The following is a 23,810-nucleotide window of genomic DNA, read 5'->3' as shown; positions in this document are numbered from 1 at the left end:
TGATAACAGCTGTATTTTTGGCATCAGGAGAGAACGGCAGAGTGGAATATAGCTGGATTATCAGACGTACTTCCCAGGCTCTCAGGGTGACACCGATTAGGTCAAACACTTAACTTTCTGTCTCTGTGTGTGTGAGGGAGAAACCGAGATATCAGCTGTACACTGGTGTTCTTGTCAGGAGAGACTGATAGCTACCATGACCATTTAAATGCTGCCTTACATCATAAACACAATTAGACTCTCAAATCAGCCACCGCTTTGCTATCAGTAATGTTTAAAACCTTCCCTGACCTAACTTAATAAAATTGACCGTGAGATGTGAGCTATTTTGTTTAAGCTCATGAGCTGAAATATTTTATTTTAAAGTTATGTTTATTCATTTGTGAAAGGTGTTGAACATACAGAGCCAGTCCCATGCATTTGCACAGCTGATATAGAAATTTAAGAGGTGTTACATCAATGAATATTTTATTGCAGCAGCATGAACTCACACTAAAAATGTTTTTTTCAGCCTTTAAGTTAAGTACATTTATTCAGGACAGAAAAAAAGATCATGTAAAAAAATAAGTAGAGCTGTACAACATATTGAAGGGCAACTGCCATCACAAAATCCTTGGAACAGTAACACAATCATAAATGATGGCTTGGATGCACAATTTGGTAGGATACCATATTTCAAGTGTCTAACATTCCCACTGTGCATATTGAATACATTAGCAGCAAGTTGGATGCATTCAGTTTGCCCTTAATGTCCACAGCTTATGTAAATGTTTGGAGGCTGCGATACTAAAGCTCACAGAGAATGCTAGGGACAATGTGAAGGGGTAAAGAAAGAGAAAAGTCAGAAAAGTGGATTAATCTTAATTTATATTGTCATACAGTACTGTGCAAAAGTTGTAGGCACGTGTAAAAAATGCTGTAAACAAAGAATGCTTTCAGCAATATAAATGATGATTGTTTATTTTTATCAATTTACAAAATGCTAAGTGAGCGAACCCAAACATACAGCCAATGTCATTAAGAACTACCTTTAGCGTTAAGAAGAGAGCCACAGAGCACTGATCTCAACATCATGGAGTGTGTCTGGGATTACATGAAGAGACATAAGGATGTGAGAAAGCCTACATCCACATCTGTGGTTAGTTCTGCAAGGTTTGTGGACCAACCTACCAGCCGAGTTTCTTTAAAAACGGCGTGCAAGTGTATCTAGAAGAATTGATGCTGTTTTGAAGGCAGAAGGTGGTTACACCAAGTATTGATTTGATTTAGATTTCTCTTTTGTTCATTCACTGCATTTTGTTGATTGATGAAAATAAATGATTAACACTTTCATTTTTGAAAGCATTCTTTGTTTACAGCATTTTGTCACACCTACTTAAAACTTTTGCAAAGTACTGTATATTCCTGATATCGTGCGGCCATAAAAATATATATAGTTTTGGCAAAATTAGTTGTGGCAAAATTATTGATAGCCCTGCTGGCAGTAGTTTGTAAATTTCACTTTTTCCAAAAGGACAAAAGTGTTCTCTTATTCTTGGTCCCAAGGTTGAAACATACAGGGAAGGGAGATTAATTTTTGACTGGTTAAATTGGCACAGCCACTCTGAAGTCTTGGGTTCCCTATTTTGCTCACCATGCAGGTTTTTAATAGGATTCATGTCTGTGGGCTGAGATGGCAATGGAAGAAGATTGATTTTATGATTGAGAAGCCATTTCTAAGTTTATTTGGCCATATGTTTAAGATCATGATCTTGTTGGAAGGCCCAATCTCGACCTATTTCAAGTTTTCTTATAGAGTCCACCAGATTTTTGTTTAAAATCTCCTGGTAGTTCAAAAAGTCCATGATGCCATGCACTCCAACATGGTTCACAGGGACTCTTAAAGAGAAGCAGAACCAGCATCACAGATCCTCCACCATACCTAGCAGTGGGCATGAGGTGCTTTTCTACATATTGATTCATTGTTTCATGCCAAACCCACCTGGAGTGTTTGTTGCCCAAAGCTCAATCCCAGTCTTTTTAAAGCACACAGTTTCAGTTAAAGTCTCAGTGAAGCAAACCTCACATGTTTACGTTTATGATGGCAGGACCGGTAAGGCTTTCCCTGAGATGCATTCTGCCAATTGTTTGCCATATAAATACTGTCTAAAGCTAGTTATAGATATTTGGTGAACTCAGGTCTTTTTTGCCTTCCTTACCATCCTGCTGACTGTGTGTGGTGGCTACAATAAGTAGGCCTTAGTGTCACTTCATATCTATCTACCAAGGAAACAAAAATTCATTGATTAATAATTGTAAGCTCCCAGATATTCAATCAAAAGTTGGATTTAAAAAAAATGCTTAACCTATTTTGATATTTACATGATTTTGGGGATACAAACAAATGTGCAACTTATTATTTCACATGTGTTTTTTCCCAATGAATAAATATACTAAAATTAAAGGTTATGTTTATCCACACTTTACAATGTGAGATCATACTGGTGCAGTTAAAGATTTGTTTATATTTTAGAGTGTTTTATAATCTTCACCAATAAATGTTTACAAATATTATTATACAACAGAAGTAACCTTCGGTCCTGTTGCAGCTGGAGGATGAGCTGTTGGATCTCCAGAAGAAGCTGAAGCAGACTGAAGATGAATTGGACAAATTCTCAGAGGGCCTCAAAGACGCTCAGGAGAAACTGGAGCTGTCTGAGAAGACGGCTGCAGATGTGAGTGAAACATCCTCACACTTATTTCCTCTACATAAACCTTCGGCATCACAAGCAAAACTGAATCCCCAGCAAAAGTTTGAAAACAGACTCCTGTTCTTGTCGTCAACTACTTGCTCTGTTAACACACCGACCACACACTTACACACATATTACCAAAGCAACAATGGAAACTAGAGGCCCATTATTCCACAGCTAGTCTGTCAGAGCCAGCACCAGCTGTAAGTTTACTTTGATCCAGCGAGAATGGCTTGGAGCTCTCCGGAGACTGTAACATTCCTGTGTAGCCACTCCGAAAAGATAAGCAAATGGTTAAGCTGTAATCTGTTCAGCCGAACACACACATCCATTCGAGTCATTCAAACAGCAAAGATACATCAGAGGGAATTATTATTAAACAGTAAAAATTATGCATGGCATTCAGTGAGTCACTACTAAAGTGTTTTTTATTCTAATGTATTTGAAAGTTCCAGCCAGAATGGGGAGACTTATTTTCATGTATACAACGTTTTTTAAAAAAAGAGATATTTTTGCAGAAAATAAATATATTTTTGCAATAAACATCTCAGACAAGCTGAAGGATTTCTAAATGCAAAGCATTTCACTAATTGTTAAATTCCAAAAATAATAAATGAAACACAAATAACAACAAAATGCTGCTTTTTGAGAAATGAGTTTTTGTCTTATAATCTGGAGCAACTAAACATCAGCTTCTACAACATAAAGCAGTACATTTAAGCTGTAAAGCTATATACATAATATAGTGAGATCAGTTTTAACTCCATCAAATAACCACCAGTAAAATGATCCTTTCAAATTTAAACACAAGCAATACTCATCCAGTGGAACAATAAACATTAAGAATAAAGATTTAACTTAAAATAATACTTTCACACATAATACACATTAAAATTTGAGATGTCCTGTTCCTTAGTATTAAACTGAGGTCCTGCTCAAGGCTTTTCTTAACGATTGGTGTAGGAGTCTCTGACTAAGCCCAATTCCTGATCCGGGTTGTTGGTGTTCTGCCTGTAATTTTATATCAACTGCATCCATTGTGTTGGCCAGTTTGTAAAATCACTGAGTATGTTTGTGATCACAGGTTGCAAACCTCTAATATATGCTGTGCACATTGTTAATTATCTAAAAAGCCTTTTTTCCCCTCAATAATCTAAGACTTTTTCACCCTTTAGTATTGACCGCTTGCTGTTTGCATGTGTTATGTGACCTCCTCTGCACATTGTGCTCAGATTTGACTAAAAACCACAACAGAAACACCTGACAAGAAATGTTACGACATTGAAAGCAAAGCATACAGTTTATTAAGCAGGAAAACAGGTTTCCATTACCTGGAGCCAAATGATCAATGGGTCTTATCAAAACAGATTATTCATGCTAGGATAAGTCTGGCACTTCAGCAGACAGCTCCAAATAACAATATTGTCATCTAGAATGAGACAGGTGTGTACTGGGTATGACAAGACAGATTTATCTTTAGAAACAAATGATAAAGATGTGATCCTTTTAGATTAAATGCTGTCAGAACATTATAGGAGTTTTGTTTAGCTAATGAATCCTGTGCCAGAACCTCATATTGCAGAAACTTTGGTTGGGAGAAAGTTTTTTACTGTCAAAAAAGAAGACAAAGAGAATAGCCGAATGGAACTCGCTATTGCATAATGCCTAATCTTACTGTTTATTTCTCGGATTGGTATCAGGGACACAAAAATCTTGTTCAGAACATCCATAGTCTAAGTGTTTACTGATTAATGCTAATCTGATTCCATGAAATATTTAACCACAGACTATAAAATAACACACATTTAAAAAAAATTCTTTTCACATCTTCTTATTTGTGGCATAATCTTGAGCATCCACGAGCAAAATGTTGTTTAATGTTTGACCTATGAGAGAATTAGATCATAAGCAGGTCTGATGAGACCTTTATGTCCCTCCTTATTTTTTTTAGTTTGTTTGTTGTTTACAGAGTAAATTAGTGCTGACCTAAATAGATTTAAGGAGTCTGTCCAAAAGATGCCAGGTTTTATTAAGATGTTATTTTTATAAAGAAATAACTTAGTATATAAGGAAATATGGTCAGGCAGTTAATCAGTACAATCTGGGAGAAAAGACCATATTTTAGATTGTTAGCATCACCACAAACCACAAGATTGTATTTCTGTCAGTGTTGGTTCCTCTGGCACTGGAGAGCATGTTTGTGCACAAGAGTGTGTTTTGTTGCCTGAGTCAGTAACTATGTGTGTGTGGAAGGCAAAGAAAGAAAAACTAAGTCCAGGGCAATGATAGTCCCAAAGAAACATTTGGATTCACACCAAAGATGTGTTAATATTTACATATGTGTGTTGGTGAAATGGCATTTTAACAAAAACAATTGAGAATCCAGGGAGTTATTTTTAAAAGAAATTAAAAACCATTAAGCTGAACAGTGAGACTTTAGTGAAGGAAAAAACTCTTCTAACTTCCACCAAGATGTGCCATTGTTAGAGCTTCAAGGAGGATATCCCAGGGAAATGCAGCTTTGTTCTGTGTCCACACAAAGAGAAGAGAGGACCTTGCCATACGGACACACAGCTGGAGTCTGGGACATGTAGGATTATCTACATGCAGTGACTGAACACCCTCTGAGGACAGCGCGGGGATGCTTCACAAGGAAACATGGATAAATTGGGCTCATGAGCAACAGTTTACAAAGCTGAACATAAATACAGTCCCAGTGAGAACACTCGACATATGATTATCATATCAGTTCTTTGATTCTTGCTTTTTCTAAGTTGGAAAAATATACAACAACACTTCAAACTCAAATCTACACATACACTTCCACTATGATTAGATTACAAGTACTAGGATGTTGCAGCTCAGCCATGCTTGTGAAGCCATCATCACGCTTCTGGGATAATTTGGCTGAATATTTGACTACTATTGGTAGAACTGGTTATTGATTAAATTGGTTGGTATCGTGGCATAGGCTTTAAGCAAAGTCCACAAATTTCTATTTTAGTTGATGTGAGGGATTTCCAAACCAACCGTCTAAAGCAGTGAAGCAAACCCTCAGCATGATGCTGCCACCATTGTGATTAACAGTTGATGCAGTCTTCTTTGGTTTGAACACCTTAACTGCTGAGAGGCTTGATCCTCTCAGCATGACTGGTGTCATTGTGTCCAGTTAGTTTGATCTTTGTCTCTCCTGGCATTGAATTTTTTTTTTTTCCAGAAGGTGTTTAGCTTGACCATGTGGGCAACAGCACATTACATTCCAGCTTTAAGGTTTTTAGAGTAGGGGCTCCTTTTCTGGTCAGTTTGGCTCAGATGGCTAAAACTTGGAGACAACTGGAAGTTCCAATAGGAGCAGGCATTACAACTGGTTTTGTAATGAAAATATATTCTGGTTCTGTACTGCCCTTCCCACATCTGTTCTTAAAAGCCAAGCATGTCAGGAAACTAAGTTTCAGTAAATTAACTCTACCAGTTCTGGCTAGAAGATTGGTCAGGTATTTTGCCAGAATTGGGTCGAAAGGTATGGCTAAAAACAACGTGTTCAGGGTGTATCTTAAAGGACATTCACCCAAATATTAGTAAGGGTCTATGCACATATTTGATGTATAATTTTTATCCTGCCTGTATTAGAGAGAATCAACAACAAATTCAAACTTGTAAAGCCAGTTTTTGTTTTAAAAAAAATAATTGCTTTTGCATGACATATAATTAACCAACCTCCATAAAAGAATAGGTCAAATAAATCAGTGGATGTAAACGTCTGACCAGAACTGTCAATAGGTAGAACCCTGAAGTGGAAAGACAGATGTTTCCTATGAATGTATGACATTTCCAGTGATGCCAGTGATAAGAAAATAACAAGAAGTAAAGATGTTCTGCTCCACATGCACAAATTACCACGGCATGTCGCTCATTAGAAGCAGCAGTCAAGTCATTACACATGTCAATGCTCAGAACTGTCCAGAAAAACTGGAAGCTGCTGGAAAGCAGTGTTTTGAATCAGCCTTAGGCAATAAGTTGATTTTCTAAAAGGGAACGAGACCACTGGTGTCGATATTTAGGTCATCACTGTTTATTGCTAGATCAGGCTACTAGACAGAGTCTTACTTATGATTGTAAGATCCCAACCTTTGCGCTGCCTGTAGAGATAAAGATGGCACCATTGAGTTGTGGTGGGTGGATTTATAACTCACAGCACTTCCAGGCTTAGGGGGGAAAGTTAGTTTGTGGTGGTGAAGAAAGCAGAGAGAGAAAGAGAGAGAGAGAGAGAAAACGGGTGGGGGATGGGGGGGAGCAGAGGTATGTGGAGAATGCAGCTAAGGCAAACAGAAAGTCCCACACTCCTGTGTTTAATAAAATCTGTGTTTCTAGCTTTTCCGGTGCAAGAGCAAATCAGAGAAAGGGGGATCGATCAACACCTGAGACTGATTTTAGAAGATTTTATTCTTTCTGCAAACATCATGTTTGAATTTGAGCTAAAGGCGAAGCTGAGCTGGATTCTGCTGCCTCCAGCCAATTCACGCAGCAATATTTGTTCCCAGGCAGGTCATGTGAACAGGAGACGATGAAGGGTAAACACAGGCAGGACTACAAGGGACACATGAAGGAGGAAGCAGAAATCTGATTTACACCCACACTAGGCACATTAGTTTGTGCTGGCAGGTGGGAGACTTATGTATGTTTGCTCACTCTTTTATGACAAACACTCACATGGTTCCTCAAAGGCACAACAGGACAGGATCCAGACAAACACATTTGAACTAATAATTTGGGTGGAAATCAAATGCTTTGTTTGAACCATTTTAGGAAATTATTTTATTCATCTAGTAATGAATTATTATTTAATTATTAGATATTTTGAACTATAAAAATAACAGACAGTAGTTTGCCTTGTTGATGCTTTCATTCCCCTTTAACGTTTTCACTAATTGGGATGTTGCAACCATGGACTTCAACGTATTTATAAGGATTTTGTGTGATAGATCAACACAAAGTAGAAAAGGACCTAGGTGTGAAGAGGAATGAAAATAGTGCATGACTTTAAAAAGCCTTTACCAACAAAAACCTGAAAAGTGCAGCAGGCATTTGTATTCAGCCATCTTACTATGATACCCCAAAATAGAATCCATTGCATCCAAGTGAAAGTGGCTTAATTAATACATAGATTCCACCTCTGTGTTACCTAATCTTAGGATAAATACAGCTGTCCTATGAGGGCACTAAAGGTTTGCCAGAACATATTAGTGAACACACCAGACAGGTCAGAGGTAAAGTGGGAAGGTTTTAAGCAGGACGAGGGTATAGAACAATGTCCCAAGTTTTGAACAACTCACAGCATTGTTCAATCTGTTATTTGAGAATGGAAAGACAGTATGGCACAACTGTGATCTATTGAGACATGGTTGTACACCTAAACCAACACCCTAGGCAAGGAGAGCCTTAATAATTGAAACTGCAAAGAGGCCCATAGTAACTCTGGAGGAGGTTCAGAGATCTACGGTTAGGTTGGAAGAATCTGTTGAACAGACAACTATTTATCACAGAACATAAAGTTCTGGCCATAAAGTTCAAGCCATATAGAAAGCATAGCAAACAAGTGGAAGAGGTTATTCCAGTCAGATGAGAGAATTGAGTAAAATTAACTTTTTTTATCTACATGTAAAATGCTATGTTGATCAGAAAACTACACATCATCCAAAAACTTAAGCATGGTGATGGCAGTATGATGCTGTAGAGATAATTTCTTCTTCAACTGTAACAAAGGGAATGTTTACTTTTGGGATAATGACTCTAAACATACAGCAAGAGCCACACTTGATTTGTTTAGACCAAAGCACATTCATGCATCAGAATGGTCTGGTCAAAGTACTGACCTCAATCGTGGACATCAATTTTTAAGATTTAAACGTTGATGTCCACAAATGTTCTCCATCCAGTCTAATTGGGATTGAAATAATGGGGAAAATGTTGATTTTCTAGATAAGCAGAGTAGAGACATGTCCCAAAAGATCTGCAGCTGTAAAGGCAGTAAACAACGGTTCTACAAAGTATTGACTCAGATAATAAATGCATGCTACACTTTCCTGATTTTCATTTGTAAAGATTTGGAAAAACTATGCTTTTTTTTTTTTCTTTCAATGCACAATTACGCACTACTTTGCCCTGGTCTGTTACATAAAATCCCAATAAAATACAGTGGGTTTTCTAAATAGACTAAATGAACATCTTTTTGTGATCAATGTAAGCTCAAACTATTTATTTAATTGAAATCTAACTAAAAACTGATTATAACCTGGTGTTTTGAATAAACATACAATTTATTGACTATGAAATCAACATACTTTCTTGATTTCAAATGAAAACAGAATTTGCCCCACATAGCAGAAACCCACAAGCAGAATTTGGTTCATAGATCCACTTCCATTCTAAAAAGTTAAAGTCAAATGTTATACAGATTCATTATGCAGGGAGTAATATTATATACCATTATTTTGGTTAATTTAGAAGAATATGTGTTGCAGCTAAGAAAGACCCCATATTAAGTTTCTTGGAAAAAAAATAGAATATTACATTAGACCAATAAAAATGTTTCTAATGCCGGAATGTTTTAATATGTCCATGTTATGGCCTACACAATAATGGGTAATATAGCAATTATTAACACCTTCCACAAGGAGGGTAAGCCACGATAGGTAATTACTAAAGAAGCTAGCTGTTCTTAAAGAACTGTATTCATAACTATTAATGGAAAGTTGTGTGGAAGAAAAACTTGTGATAAATAAGTCGGACAAGCAACAGTGATTACCACAGCCTTGAAAGAATTATGAAGCAAAGCCCATTCAAGAATTGGGGGAGATTCACAAGGTGTGGAGACAGTGTTTCACAAGCCTTGCAATGTATGGAAAATGGGCTACAACTGTCACATACTTCGTGTTAACCGAACCAGACACAACGTCATAAGTATTTTACCCCGAGCAGGCTTTTAAGAGCATATATGCAGTGCATCCCCATAACTTTGAGTGGGCGGACATTTGTGTATTAAAAATCAGTGTTCACTGGTCTTCCCTAATGTCGACATTTTTAGAGAAGCCATAACCATCAAAATGAACAAAACTAAGCATTTGAAATATACCACCGTGCGAAATTAATCAATTTAATATCCGAATTTCACTTTTTACCTGAAATGCGGAGGTGAATAAATCTGACTTACTGTGATGCACCTGCGTGTTCAGTTCCATTCTTACTTTAAATGTTATTTTAACAATGACTGAAGAGAACATCAGATGGTGGAGCTGCAAACTCAGAATCAAATTAATTAATAGTGGGTTTTTGATCTTCTGGGTACATAGTCCTCACATCAGTCACAGTGACCATCTTAAACACGCACACGCTTAAACGTCCCGCCTCCTCTCTGACCTCACCAATCATCTCTCTGCCTCCTCGGCTCACTCCGGCACTCTGCTCTTCTCCGCACACCCGGGACCAAAACCTGCTGCGCACATTCCTCAGGACGACTATCTGGTCTGCCCATGAGCCATATGTGGAGATCACCTGGACACTCACACCGTTCACTTATTTAACTTTTCCATACCTTTTATTTTTTTACCGGACCTGAACGACTTGTTTTTTTGTTCTTGTTTTCTTTTACATTCCTCAGATACCAGTCCAGGACGGACATCTAGTATTTTTTCCTATCTCTGTAAACAAGCGATCAAAGTTTATTCTAAATATTTTTAATATTATTTTCTAACTATACAACTTGGGTTGACCCAGTAAGTAGGAAGCTGCAGCGTACGCCTTTTTGCAGAGCCCGGTTGTATTTTTCCCCCCCTCTACGTGTAATCTTAAGCAACCAAACAGAGAACAATGGCAGGCATGAACTCTCTGGATGCTGTGAAAAGGAAGATTCAGTGTTTGCAGCAGCAAGCCGACGACGCCGAGGACCGGGCTCAGGTCCTACAGAGAGAGCTGGACAGTGAACGGGAGCTCCGAGAAAAAGTGAGACTGTCTACTCCTCCTGCTCTACTTCTTTTCTCCCACTTTTAACGCCACTACGCCTCTCAGACTTTTTTCTCATATTGTGTCAGGTTGGTGAACTGTTTTTTTGGACTCTTCGCTTTCACCTCCGCGGCTGTAAAACGTCTCATTGGATCATGTCATTGATTCTTACGCGGGCGTGATTGTTCCACAATGCAAGGCGTTGGTCTGTAATGAAAAAAAAAAAAAAAAGAAGTTTGGATTCCTTCGTGCGCATGCTCAGTGGTGTCTGACTCGCAGGCCGCTTCAGAACTGACGCGAATGAACCACGTAGACATCTGTATGGAAAGTTTAATTAGGCTGGTCAAGTAACCTCTGGTTGATACATGTGGACGTTGTTACGAGTTTGGTAACATTTTTATGTGTTTGTGAGAAATTTTAGGAATATATTTTATTTGGTTTATTTTTCAAACTGTATTGCTCAGGTACATCAGTTTGGATGTTTTCCTACTGAAGCGGATAAGAAAATACAAAACACAGCGTTAAATATGAAAAGGCCTTAACTTGCGTTGTAAGAAAAGAGATTTGAATGTTAAACAGGATGATTTGTAGTTTTCCTGGCCTTCTCTAATCATTGTCACTTTTGAATATGTCACAAGTGTAAACAGAAAGTTGGAATGAAATGTACAGGATGATCCAATTGCTTTTATTAAAAACAGAAGATTATCAATGAATCCTTCTTCTGCTAAAATAATTTTACAAGTTTATCATTGCAGTCATAATAATGTTATGATTGATGTTCATTTATTATTTAAATTTTCAGACAGACTTAAGCAAAATATAGAGTAAACACAAACATTAGCTGTATTTTTCAACTAAACATGATAGTGGCCGGTTCTTTTTCCCCATTCATAGAGCAGTGGTGTCCAGCATCAGTGTCTTTCATGTTTTATACATTGCCCCGAATTAACCAACCTGAATCAAATTGATGGTTCAGTAGCAGACCGAAGCAGAGTTGGGTGGCATACTAAGGAAGTAATTCGGCCATTTGAATCAGCTGTGTTGGAGCAAGGACACATCTAAACCATGCTGGACACTGACCCTTGAGGAAAGGAACTGGACACAGATGAATAAAATAAGCTGATGTTAGCTTGTTAATTAACCTGGCTTTCAGCACAGTTCGCTAGCCTGCAGTCTGCTGCTTAACCAACATTCTGCTCGTTGCCAGCACACTGTAGTTTTCCGAAACAGCATTAGCTTAATGAGAGTGATGGGTCACCAGATTTGCATGACTTGTAAGCAACGAACAGGTGTAGGGGTCTGATTTCATCTGACGGTGCTGCGCAGCAACATCACTCTACAAAGAGAGTGATGAATGGCAGTCCTGTAGTTACCACTTTATGACTGTCTTGTCTTTTTTGCATCAGAAGTTTTTTCAAGCATCTGAATTTGTCTTTGTTATAAGTTTGGTAGCCCTATATCTGCCAACTGACCAGCAATGAGCACTAAGAGGTAGGGTGGCTGGGTTACTCTACTTAGCGAAACTCCGGACCCTCGCAGTACTTTGTCTGGCTTCCTACTGAAAGGACTTTAAATCTAAAAGCTATGATGGGACGTTTTAAAACCTTGGTATGCATTGATAGCGTTAACTGGCTCATGTCTGGTTAAAACTAGCGCTTAATCTAAACTCTCAGATCGTACAAATATCATGTAACTAGGTTAAAAATGAATAGTTTCAGCATTTTAAAACTGTGGGCTGCAATTTTCTGCTTCTATAAGTCCTTGATAACAAACTATTTGGTTATTTTAAAAATCCTTTGGAGGATCAAAACTATAAAAGTCCCACCCCACTAACAAACCAACCTTAGTCTGACCCAGCTGTGAACTATCGAGGAAAAAGGAATAAAAGAAAGAACCTTATCTTGCATGTGTTTACATTTCAGCACTCTGCCGTTACATAACTTGGTCTGAAATTATCTGAAGCTCCACAAACCTGCTTGCTTGGACATGTAGGAAATATTCACGCCCGCTGTGTCTCTTTCACAATGGCCTCATCTGAGTTTTATGACTTAAACCAGCAAAAGTAAAAGTAGTATGAAGAAAAACTGCAAACAGCACAGTTGGGTATGGCTTTATGGTGCATTACATAGGAGCTTGTTTAATTAAAGGACTGGTGGAAAGATTTAAGCAGAGTGGGAGGAGAGGAAGGTGCGACTCTGAAGATATGGCTCCGGAACTGATGAAAGGAGCAGGCCTGCTGGAGGAGTCACCCGTTTTGTTAGGATGCCTATTAGGTAACAGGGCACCTTTTTCATTTGACAATAGGGCGTTTGCCTGGCTTGTGGTACAGGCTCAAATGTTGACATCACAGATTAAAGTTAACAGATGCGTCAGCTACATCCCACTGTTGATGATTTTCAGAGGGTGTCATCCAACGTTTTTTTCTTTGCCTCTTTTTGTAGAAGCAGCTTCAGACATTGCACATGTGCCTCTGTTTGCGTTCACAGTCAACCATTCCAGTGCATGCTTGTGTGGCGAGTGTCGGTGTGGTCCCATATGTGAGTAATTAGGACAACCGGGAGTCTTTCCTTTTCGCACAAAAACACTCTTTCATTCCAGCATGAGGGGATCAAAAACAGGAACCTCGCTGAGTGCATTGAACTTGAAAATGCAGAGGTAACAGACCATCGCTGGCAACATCTATCACCAAAAAGCTGAAAAGTAATTGCTTGGTCTGCAGTTACTCCGGAGCAGCCTATAGATAATCATTTTTGTTGTTTGAGCTGCGTAAGGAGACCGGTTGGACCAGATTAGCTGCTTTTAACAGTGTGGAACTTTGGTTTGATGCTTTTAAGAAGTTTAATAATTTGAGGGAGAGCAGTATCAAACAGGCAATTCCTCTTTTGGAGTATAAAACATCTTCTGCTTGTTTAGTGCAGTTATGTTGGCAAGCAGGAACATGCAGTTCACCATGGTGACAGTTAGTGTTTAGACACAGATCAATTTTTAAAATCTCTCTTAAAAAAAAAGGGAAGTGGGACTTAAACCCTGGCTGATGTATGCCCCACCCTGAGGGCCCCTCCTAGGATGGCGTCTGGCGACTCTGGTCCAGCACTTCCTGTACTTCTACTCCTAATGCTTCCTGTCCCTGAGCTCCAGCCCAGATCAACAGGAAGATTAGTGTTTGAGGTGGAGTTGGATCCCAGATAGTTGTTTACAACTTCTGCTAGGCTACAATGCTTTTGCATTTACTCCTATCTCTTTCAAGTGTTTTGATTCAGCAAAACAGGGAAGCCATTGATTTATTAATTGATAAAATATGTCTGTCAGCTTTAGCCCCATATAAGATTGAATTTAACAGCTGCAGCAAAGAAGGTTTTGCTTACAATCCTTTTATCAGAAGGTGGAAAAGGATCCTGAATAGTTTGTGTGTAACACGAGTCTTTTGTTGTCTGACATTGAACATGTATGAAAGTGTTAATGAATGAGAAGACGTCAGCAATGTTCTTTGAATGTAAGCATGGGCCAGAATGTGATTCTCGCTGGTTGATAACCTGTGAGTGAAAGTACAGCAGTTTTGAAACAACACAATTTTAAAACAAAGATTTTATTGCACGATCCAATCGTTTATCTAAAACAGCTGCTGGAAATTATGTAACATGTGGATAATGGCAGTTCTAATATCTCTACCATTTATTTTCTTTTTTACTAGGCTGTAGTTTTAAAGTGCATATTGCTAAGAATATTAAACTTTTTTCATTTTGATCGTTATAGAGTAAGACTGGGAGTAAGTTAGTCGGCTATCTGCCCAGCTAGAGCCTGATGCCAGCTGTGTAACACCCAGCTTTAACACAATGTTACCTTAATAGGCAACCCTTTGGTTTCCACACCATGCCTATAAATTGCTTTGGTCATAAATATATTTTCCAGTCAGTCTTGCTTTTGTTGTAAACATGGGAAAAGTGTAGCAATCCATTTTCAGCCAGCTGACCAGCAGTGTGCAGCAACAGCATGGGCGAGTGGGAGCGTTGCAGTACTGTAAATCCTGGTCGCTCTGGCGTAATTTTTAAAGGATCTTCAACTGTAGGAACAAAATGACATAAAATTTTAGAAGTTTTGAATCTGTAATTTTGCTAAAACCTGGATATGCCTTGATGTTGGTAACTTTCTGACGTCTAGTCACCAGGAAACGGCCACAGAACTAGGGCTGCACAATATATTGCATTGTCATCACAATATCAGTGTGTGCAGCATTTATATAGCAAACGACTGAAAGGAGTGAAATACCTGTTGGCTAATGTATTCCAAGTATTATGAATTTGCATTTTACATGCTGACATACTATTCAGCCAGCTGTACAGAGACTCAAGACCACAGTTTATTACACTGGACACAAATGACATCGCCCAAAATGCTAAAGGTCACAAAGTGTAGGAAGCACAGAGGGCACAAAAAAATAGGCATAAATGGCAGTCGCATGATTTTCTAATATCATGCAGCCCTACGCAGAATGGATCTAGAGCCACAAGTGGCTCTTTGGACCTTCCACAAGGACTCTTACTAACTTTGGCTAAAAAAGATAATGACAACTTATATTTAAAACCTGCATAATAACAAATGCAGATTTTCTATTTTTCCTTAGAATAATTGCATCAAATAACAACAGACCACAACAGAATGCCACTAAAAGTACCTTTTCATTCAGGTAAAATGTCATTGATACAAGAAAATAAATGAGTTTAATTTGCAAATAATTACTTCAGTCAACAAAAGTTTCCTGTCTGTTTGCTGCTTTCCTGCAGTTTTTCAGCTGGCCTTCTAACACTCTCACAGAGTTTTAGAAAGGTCTACTTCCTGATTTCAGTGTTTTCTTTGGACCTTCTCCCTGGGAATAGCTCAGTTTTCCAAATATAACCGCCACATGTTGATACTTTCTGGCGGTCCCTGGCATTCGGAGGAACACCCCCATGTTAGTGGCTTCGCTGATTATGCAGGCCAAGGCTCTGGGTTCTCCCTCGAGTGAGGAGCAGAATATATTTGTGCATTTAGGGCAAGCCAACCGAAATTTGCTGCAATGTCAACAAATAGCATTTAGAAAATGTGAGTAATGGTTCTGCACTTGGCAGTCAAACCGACACTGGAACCAAGAAGAAATGAGGAGTTCAGCGGGACTTTTGCAATATTTCAATGTGCAGAAATTGTATTTTTATTTTACCTTTAAAGATCTACAAACTGTTTGGATGTCTGTGTAACTTGTAAGTCACCTGTGTTTTATTAGTTCAGAGAAAAAACTATTTAAGCTGTCTCTTAAAAAGTGTAATTCCCTGTGTGTTTGGCGGTTTCCTCATAAAGCCTCTGCTCAGGAATAGAAACCAAATAAAGATCCTGTTGAAAGTCTGATAACATTCGGAGCTATGGCTGCAGATTACATTTAGCTCAGAGAAAGTGCTCTTTGTTAGCCTTGTCTTGGATGTTTAATGATATTCTTTTACATATCATGCTTCTTAACAGAGCAGCTTATACTTCATGCAACTGTGTTTGCATGCCAGGTCTTTATAGAGAGAGATTACATGCCTTTTGTCTCTCACACCATCACATATTCACACTGGGCATGGCAACCATCTTTGTCAGGAATAACTTACCCAGAACCCCTGCAGCACTGTGCAGCTCATTAGCCCACTGCCCTGAAATTGGCCGTTAATTGGATTCCTCTTTCATCCTTGTTCCCGACTGTGGTGCACAAAATACACCCAGGTATTTCTAAAGCCACTCTGAACTGAACTGTGTCTCTAAGAAGTAAGGTTCTAACGCTGCTTATCTTGCGGAAGAAAGTTCATCTGAAATGGAGACATAAGGTCTAAGCCTGGAGATATTTTTGGTTAGGAAGACGTCTAAATCACCTGTGGATGTGTAGACCTAAATAAGGCTTCATCTGCCACAAGAGTGAATGTGTCCTGAACATCTCAGTTTGTTTGAAGAGGCTGATTTCACCAGAGTTTACAAAGTGAATAAAAGGGTTCGACATAGAAGTCATTGTGCCCCAAGATCCCCAACAACGTAACGAGCCAAAACACTCCTTTGGCCCTTTAGATGGTTTCGAAGTGTCCTCGATGCAAACCATGTCTATTTATAGTGGCTCAGAAGCTAAAGCTCACAGAAAATAGTGAGGAAAGAGCATTGATGAAAAAGAAAGAACATGTGGGTTAATCAAAGTGAATATAGTCATCACAACATTTAGTTTTACAACAACAATAATGTTCTCCTGATTGTGCAGCACTATAATTAATATATATCAGAAAAATAAAGCTTGTTTACTTTCTATGTACATTTTACATGATATACTAAATGGAACAGTATCTATGAAGCAATGTGTGAGACCCCCACTCCATTCAGCTCACAGCTAAATTAAGGGATTGTTATCTTTTCTATCCATTAATGTTTTGGCAACATTTTCAGCTGCTGAATGGTAAGTGGAAAATGTTCTAAGATCTATTTCCAATCCCAATTTTTGCTGCTTGCGATATACGGATGTTATTTATTCGTCTTGTGCACCTAAATGTTATAAACTTAAAACAAATTCTAAACTATAATTTATAATCTAAAAGCCATCTGAATCTAACTAGTGATATTTTGGAATGACAAATGCTTCGGTCGTTACATTCTGTGTCTGTTTCTTAGTGAGAAGGATGAATGAAAATACCCAGATTTGACCAAGTGTTACAGGACCACCACAGTAATAAATATTTAGAGCACTACAGTGTAAGATGCCTTCTCTTGAAATCTATTTGAACCAGTCTACACGATGATAAACAGTTGCACCGATACACCCTCTCCGCTTTTCCTTCTATTATCGATCAGCCTTTTCTAGGCCAAAGCCAACATTTTCTGTTTGATCTGACCTACTTATGTTGATTGTGACCTATACTGATGGGCTTTAGAAAAAAATATATTGCATGGGGCGCCGCGTGGTGTAGCGGTAGAGCGGGTGTCCCATATACAGAGGCTATAGTCCTCCACGCAGATGTCCTGGGTTTCATTCCTGGCGTTGAGACCTTTGCTGCATGTCTTCTCCCCTTCTCTCCCTGCCGAGTTTTGGTGTGCACTCAAATACTCGCTATTGGTTTATGCAATTATAGACTGAGAATGGTGGAAGGTGTTAGATTTGGTGTATTCATTGAATTGTAGGAAAAAAAAGGATAATTTGTAGATTTTGGCCTTTTGAGTTTCTTTTGAGAAGCTTCCCTTCAACATAATAGCCTTGTTGTAGCTTCAGGAACGAATCTTGAGCAGATAATCTCTTGTGAGGTACTTCTTTAAAAAGCTTCTGAAGAGTAAGGTCTAGATCAAACTGTGTTCACCTTTTCCCCCAAACATCAAAAACGTTCTTGTGATATTTAGGGCATATAGTGCCTTCAAATAACATGTAGTTTAATATTTGGGTGCCATGAAAAAAAAAATCCCACTTTAATCAATCCAACAATGTAATTTTCAACTTTCCATTACTTTAATATGGTCAGTTATGGTAGGTTATAAATACAGTTTTGAAAAAAATGAATGGTTATTGCAACCATTGAAAGTTTTTTTTTTTTTATTATCTCTTAGGCCCCAAGGGGTTTTGGTGAAGTTTGCGCAGGAAATAACAAGCATAAATTTAACATAGTTTTTCTCAGAAATTACAAACTCTGTTTAAATAATCATTATTTTAATAATTGAGTTTTTTCAAATATGAGTGATAATTCTGCTCAACCTGTTCTGCTGGTTAATTAAATGGCCATTAAAATGATGATGCCATTTTGTGCATTTTGTTTACTTTCTAATTCAGCTGCTTGTAGTTTTAGCTATGTTTGGTATTGGCAGAAATTGTTTTTATCAGCTTTTAGCTAAGATTCTAACATTTCTGTGAATACATAGGCTGGCACCCCTCTGGAAGTAGCTCTTTACACAAATAACGTTTTTAGGAACGACCTTTGAACCACCCCTGGGCCTAAAAAAGGAGTGTTTTTCACCTTTGATTGGGCTTTATCGAGGCATACTAATTTTTTTTAAGTTACTGTCAAAACTACTAACATAGTTTCATCATACTGTTCCTGATGTACCAGAAAGTACTGGCATGTTCTCAGGCTTCATGGAGCACAGAGTAACACAGCTCTGCCCCTCCCCCACGTGTTGCTTCTCGCTGCTGGTGAGCTGGCTGAAAGAAGAAACAAATCCACTCCTAATGTAAATGTTTTCAGTCAGGATATTTATAAGGGTACAGAACCCACTGTGATATCTAATCACAAGTTTTTTATTATGTCTTTTATCAATGTTACTTATAACTAAAAATAATTATAAGATAAAATATTTCCTAACGCAGGCTGTTTGACTATAAAAACTATTAAAATATGCAGAGTAATATATTCCACTGTTATTTTTCTTAACAACCAGTCATAGAGCAGTAATTCTCTGTGTCTCTATTTCTCAAAAAAAAAAGGGGGGTGGGAGGGTAAAGATGACCTTAGGAAAGGGTGATTCAGCCTGAGTGTCTTTAAACTGCCTTTCAGTGTGTGTTTGTGTGTGGACAGACATTTTTGCTTATTGTCACAATCTTACTCAACCACAAGCATTCTCCAGAGTTAGTTAACCTTATAAGGCAGAGCGACTCCATGGGAGAATGTAAAGTAGGTGCTAAGGGCGGGGTGGCCAGAGAGATTCATCGCTGAAGGAGAGCCCAATTAAAGGGAGGAAATGAAAGAATGGTGGGCAGTCCATTTTCTGTCACCTTTTCCAAATCCTTATTTGGGAAGCGATCACAGCAGTGAGGTTTGTCATTCCATTTAGCTCTTGTGGCGAAGCCTGAAGGTAAATCATTTTGCTCAGGGAAATCCGCTTCCTACTGTACAACTGCACCCTCAGGATTTTCAGGCTTCCCCTTTACTGTCATTCATCGCAGAGAATATGTTCTCTACACACATACAGGTCCTTCTCAAAATATTAGCATATTGTGATAAAGTTCATTATTTTCCATAATGTCATGATGAAAATTTAACATTCATATATTTTAGATTCATTGCACACTAACTGAAATATTTCAGGTCTTTTATTGTCTTAATACAGATGATTTTGACATACAGCTCATGAAAACCCAAAATTCCTATCTCACAAAATTAGCATATCATTAAAAGGGTCTCTAAACGAGCTATGAACCTAATCATCTGAATCAACAAGTTAACTCTAAACACCTGCAAAAGATTCCTGAGGCCTTTAAAACTCCCAGCCTGGTTCATCACTCAAAACCCCAATCATGGGTAAGACTGCCGACCTGACTGCTGTCCAGAAGGCCACTATTGACACCCTCAAGCAAGAGGGTAAGACACAGAAAGACATTTCTGAACGAATAGGCTGTTCCCAGAGTGCTGTATCAAGGCACCTCGGTGGGAAGTTTGTGGGAAGGAAAAAGTGTGGCAGAAAACGCTACACAACGAGAAGAGGTGACCGGACCCTGAGGAAGATTGTGGAGAAGGGCCGATTCCAGACCTTGGGGGACCTGCGGAAGCAATGGACTGAGTTTGGAGTAGAAACATCCAGAGCCACCGTGCACAGGCGTGTGCAGGAAATGGGCTACAGGTGCCGCATTCCCCAGGTCAAGCCACTTTTGAACCAGAAACAGCGGCAGAAGCGCCTGACCTGGGCTATAGAGAAGCAGCACTGGACTGTTGCTCAGTGGTCCAAAGTACTTTTTTCAGATGAAAGCAAATTCTGCATGTCATTCGGAAATCAAGGTGCCAGAGTCTGGAGGAAGACTGGGGAGAAGGAAATGCCAAAATGCCAGAAGTCCAGTGTCAAGTACCCACAGTCAGTGATGGTCTGGGTGCCGTGTCAGCTGCTGGTGTTGGTCCACTGTGTTTTATCAAGGGCAGGGTCAATGCAGCTAGCTATCAGGAGATTTTGGAGCACTTCATGCTTCCATCTGCTGAAAAGATTTATGGAGATGAAGATTTCATTTTTCAGCACGACCTGGCACCTGCTCACAGTGCCAAAAGCACTGGTAAATGGTTTACTGACCATGGTATCACTGTGCTCAATTGGCCTGCCAACTCTCCTGACCTGAACCCCATAGAGAATCTGTGGGATATTGTGAAGAGAACGTTGAGAGACTCAAGACCCAACACTCTGGATGAGCTAAAGGCTGCTATCGAAGCATCCTGGGCCTCCATAAGACCTCAGCAGTGCCACAGGCTGATTGCCTCCATGCCACGCCGCATTGAAGCAGTCATTTCTGCAAAAGGATTCCCGACCAAGTATTGAGTGCATAACTGTACATGATTATTTGAAGGTTGATGTTTTTTGTATTAAAAACACTTTTCTTTTATTGGTCGGATGAAATATGCTAATTTTGTGAGATAGGAATTTTGGGTTTTCATGAGCTGTATGCCAAAATCATCCGTATTAAGACAATAAAAGACCTGAAATATTTCAGTTAGTGTGCAATGAATCTAAAATATATGAATGTTAAATTTTCATCATGACATTATGGAAAATAATGAACTTTATCACAATATGCTAATATTTTGAGAAGGACCTGTAAGCTTTTGAATTGAGCACAGAGCTGTTTGTTCGTGAGGGGATCTCCACCTAAAGTGTTTGTGAAAGTTTAATGACCGATAAGGCACCAGATCACGCCTCTTTAATTGTGTACAAAGGCATGCTGCCACTGAAGTAGTTTTAGCTGGTTTGTTATGTTTGTGTGGTTCTTTTTATATGTCCTTTTACACTCAGCCACAAACAGGAATGAAATGGGCTGGTAATTACATATGTGGGTTTTCAGAGCATTTGTGTCTGTGGCCTGAGGCACGTTTGTTTGTGTCCACGGCGTCTTGTTGCCTCATTCGGAACGCCGGGAAATGACGGTATCTGTTGTTTCAGGCTGGAGTTTAATCCTGCGCAACATTTCTCACCTGCCAGATGGAGTGCCGACGGACGCTGATGAGAATACAAGATGCTCTGAGAGATTTATTTCTCATTCATTCATTCATTCTGCAGTGGGCTGCCTTTCCTCTCTCGTGAGCTGACTGTTGTGAGACACTATAACGACGGTCTGACAGACATTTCCTGTCTGGTATCAGTGGCCCTCCCTTGGCCCGGGAGGCAGAGAGTAGATGGTTTAAATATCAGTGGGAAGATTTGGTTGGTAGCCAAATGTTTGAGCAGGAATAAGGAGAGGTGGAGAACAGAAGGCAGTGGAAGCTGAAAACTGTACTTTCATTTCCTGAAATATGAATATGAAAGAACAGTCTAAGTCTAAGAACAGTCTAAGTTTCAGCACAAACAGACATAATGCTTCTGTTCACTGAGACCTGGGCCATTCTTTGTGCTTTCTCCTTTCCTCCTCATTGTGAGTCTTTTCTCTTCAGTCTCACCCAATGCCATGCAGAATGACTCATCCACCTGCAAACTAAATGGCAAACCCTTTGACTGTTGAACTGACTTCTGGACTCATGATTACCTAATCAGTCACTGGCCTACTAACTGCTGTGCTGCACCTTCAGCTGCTTTTTCTAGGATTATTTGCAATTTGAACAATTTAAAGGTCCACCCTCATGCTTCTGATGACTAAAGTCCAATCTGAAGGCAGCATCCTTGGCTAGAACAGTTGATTACAGCAAAGGAAATGCTTGGATAGTTCAATGTTTGCTTTCTCTTTTCCCCTTCTCCTCCTTTGTTTACCGAGGGCAGATTGGGGGGGGCACTTGCCAACCTTGCTTGGCTGATTTCTGCCTGGAAATTGAGTTTTAGAAGGCGTTTCATTCAGATATTGCAAAAGATCTCGGTTTCAAACCGTGGTGTTTTTTGTTACAGGCGGCCTATAGGAAGTTCTCCATGGACCCCCAGCTGTTACTTATTCCTCACTGATTGGTTTAACAAGAGCAGCTCTGACAGCTCACTAACATACGGGGTGGTTTTTGTAGTCCACCTGCAGCCAGGCGTTGCCTTTGTTTTGGATTTAGACAGTTAATGTTGAATTATTAAAATGCCTAAATGATAAGGCAGAATATTTTTCCTGTAGTCATGGCACTATGGTCACGCTCTTGTGGTTATATTTGAATATCTTTTAACAGATGTTTTCTGAGAAAGAAACACGTTACAGGCCTGTATTATGTTTGTACTGATTGCCTAAAAACCTTTTTCAAATAAAAAACAACACTTTCATTTGTGTTTGTCTAAAGTAGACTGAATCTTTGCTCTTTTGAAAATGCTTATATAAAAAAAGAGGTGGTTAGGTGGAAACTTGTCGTAGTCACTGCAGCTCTCCTATAAGATGCTTGCATTAATCCTCCTAATGTTCATGTTTTTATTTTTATTTATATTTTCCAACATAAGCATGGAAAAAGGAAATGAATCAAAAAATATTTATGTTTCCAGACTATTCTGTCTCAATTTCTAAAAGATCCATCCATCCGTCTATCCATCCATCTTTCGTATGTTCGTTCCTCCGTCCATGCCTCCTCTTTACAACCTCTGGTTTTTACCGGTTCAATATTCAAACCCTGACCACTTTAGAAATATTTGACATAAATTCTTGTGGATGTTTTGCATTTATACGTTTAAACTTGAACCTGGGAAAGTATGTCATTTTGACATGAAGCATGTGTAGAAACCATGATCTATTCTTTCAACACAATGCCACAAAATGCTCTCAAAGCAAATAAATTGGGCAGGAAACAAGTTCAAAGAAATGAAGTCACTTAATACCTCTTCGTGCATTTGTTAAAATTTTTGTTTCTCCTGTTCCTGCTTCTTATCCTGTCCTGTCATTCTTTCATTCTAGTTTGATGTTTTCCTATAATTGACTAAAGTTCTCTTCTGCCTTTCCATTTTATCTTCCAGGCAGAAGGTGATGTCGCAGGTCTTAACCGTAGGATCCAGCTGGTGGAGGAGGAGTTGGACCGAGCCCAGGAGAGGTTGGCCACAGCGCTGCAGAAGCTGGAAGAGGCAGAGAAGGCCGCAGATGAGAGTGAGAGGTCGGATGGTTTTGCATCAGTCAAACCCCTTGCTTTCGCATAATGAATAATAAAGGTAGGAGTCATTTTGAAAAATTTATATTTCGCCTTTTTTATATCA

General features: G+C 39.0%; 1 protein-coding gene across 4 annotated transcripts in view; it reads left to right on the top strand.

The window, feature by feature from the left end:
- The window catches only part of tpm4a (tropomyosin 4a), a 33,366-nt gene that overhangs the window by 1,077 nt on the left and 8,479 nt on the right, over window positions 1-23,810 (top strand). For 2 of the 4 annotated variants that reach the window (XM_047375664.1, XM_047375666.1), the window contains exons 2-3: window positions 2,589-2,714; window positions 23,577-23,710. In XM_047375664.1, the coding sequence (XP_047231620.1) occupies window positions 2,589-2,714; window positions 23,577-23,710 (260 nt within the window). Of the gene's footprint in view, window positions 1-2,588; window positions 2,715-10,173; window positions 10,731-23,576; window positions 23,711-23,810 lie in introns of those variants that run through there. The other 2 variants (XM_047375667.1, XM_047375665.1) reach the window with 2 other exon arrangements.

Source organism: Girardinichthys multiradiatus, chromosome 9 (assembly GCF_021462225.1).
Source record: "Girardinichthys multiradiatus isolate DD_20200921_A chromosome 9, DD_fGirMul_XY1, whole genome shotgun sequence".
In the NCBI taxonomy this organism is placed as follows: Eukaryota; Metazoa; Chordata; class Actinopteri; order Cyprinodontiformes; family Goodeidae; genus Girardinichthys; species Girardinichthys multiradiatus.
This window is presented reverse-complemented; position numbering and strand designations above follow the sequence as displayed.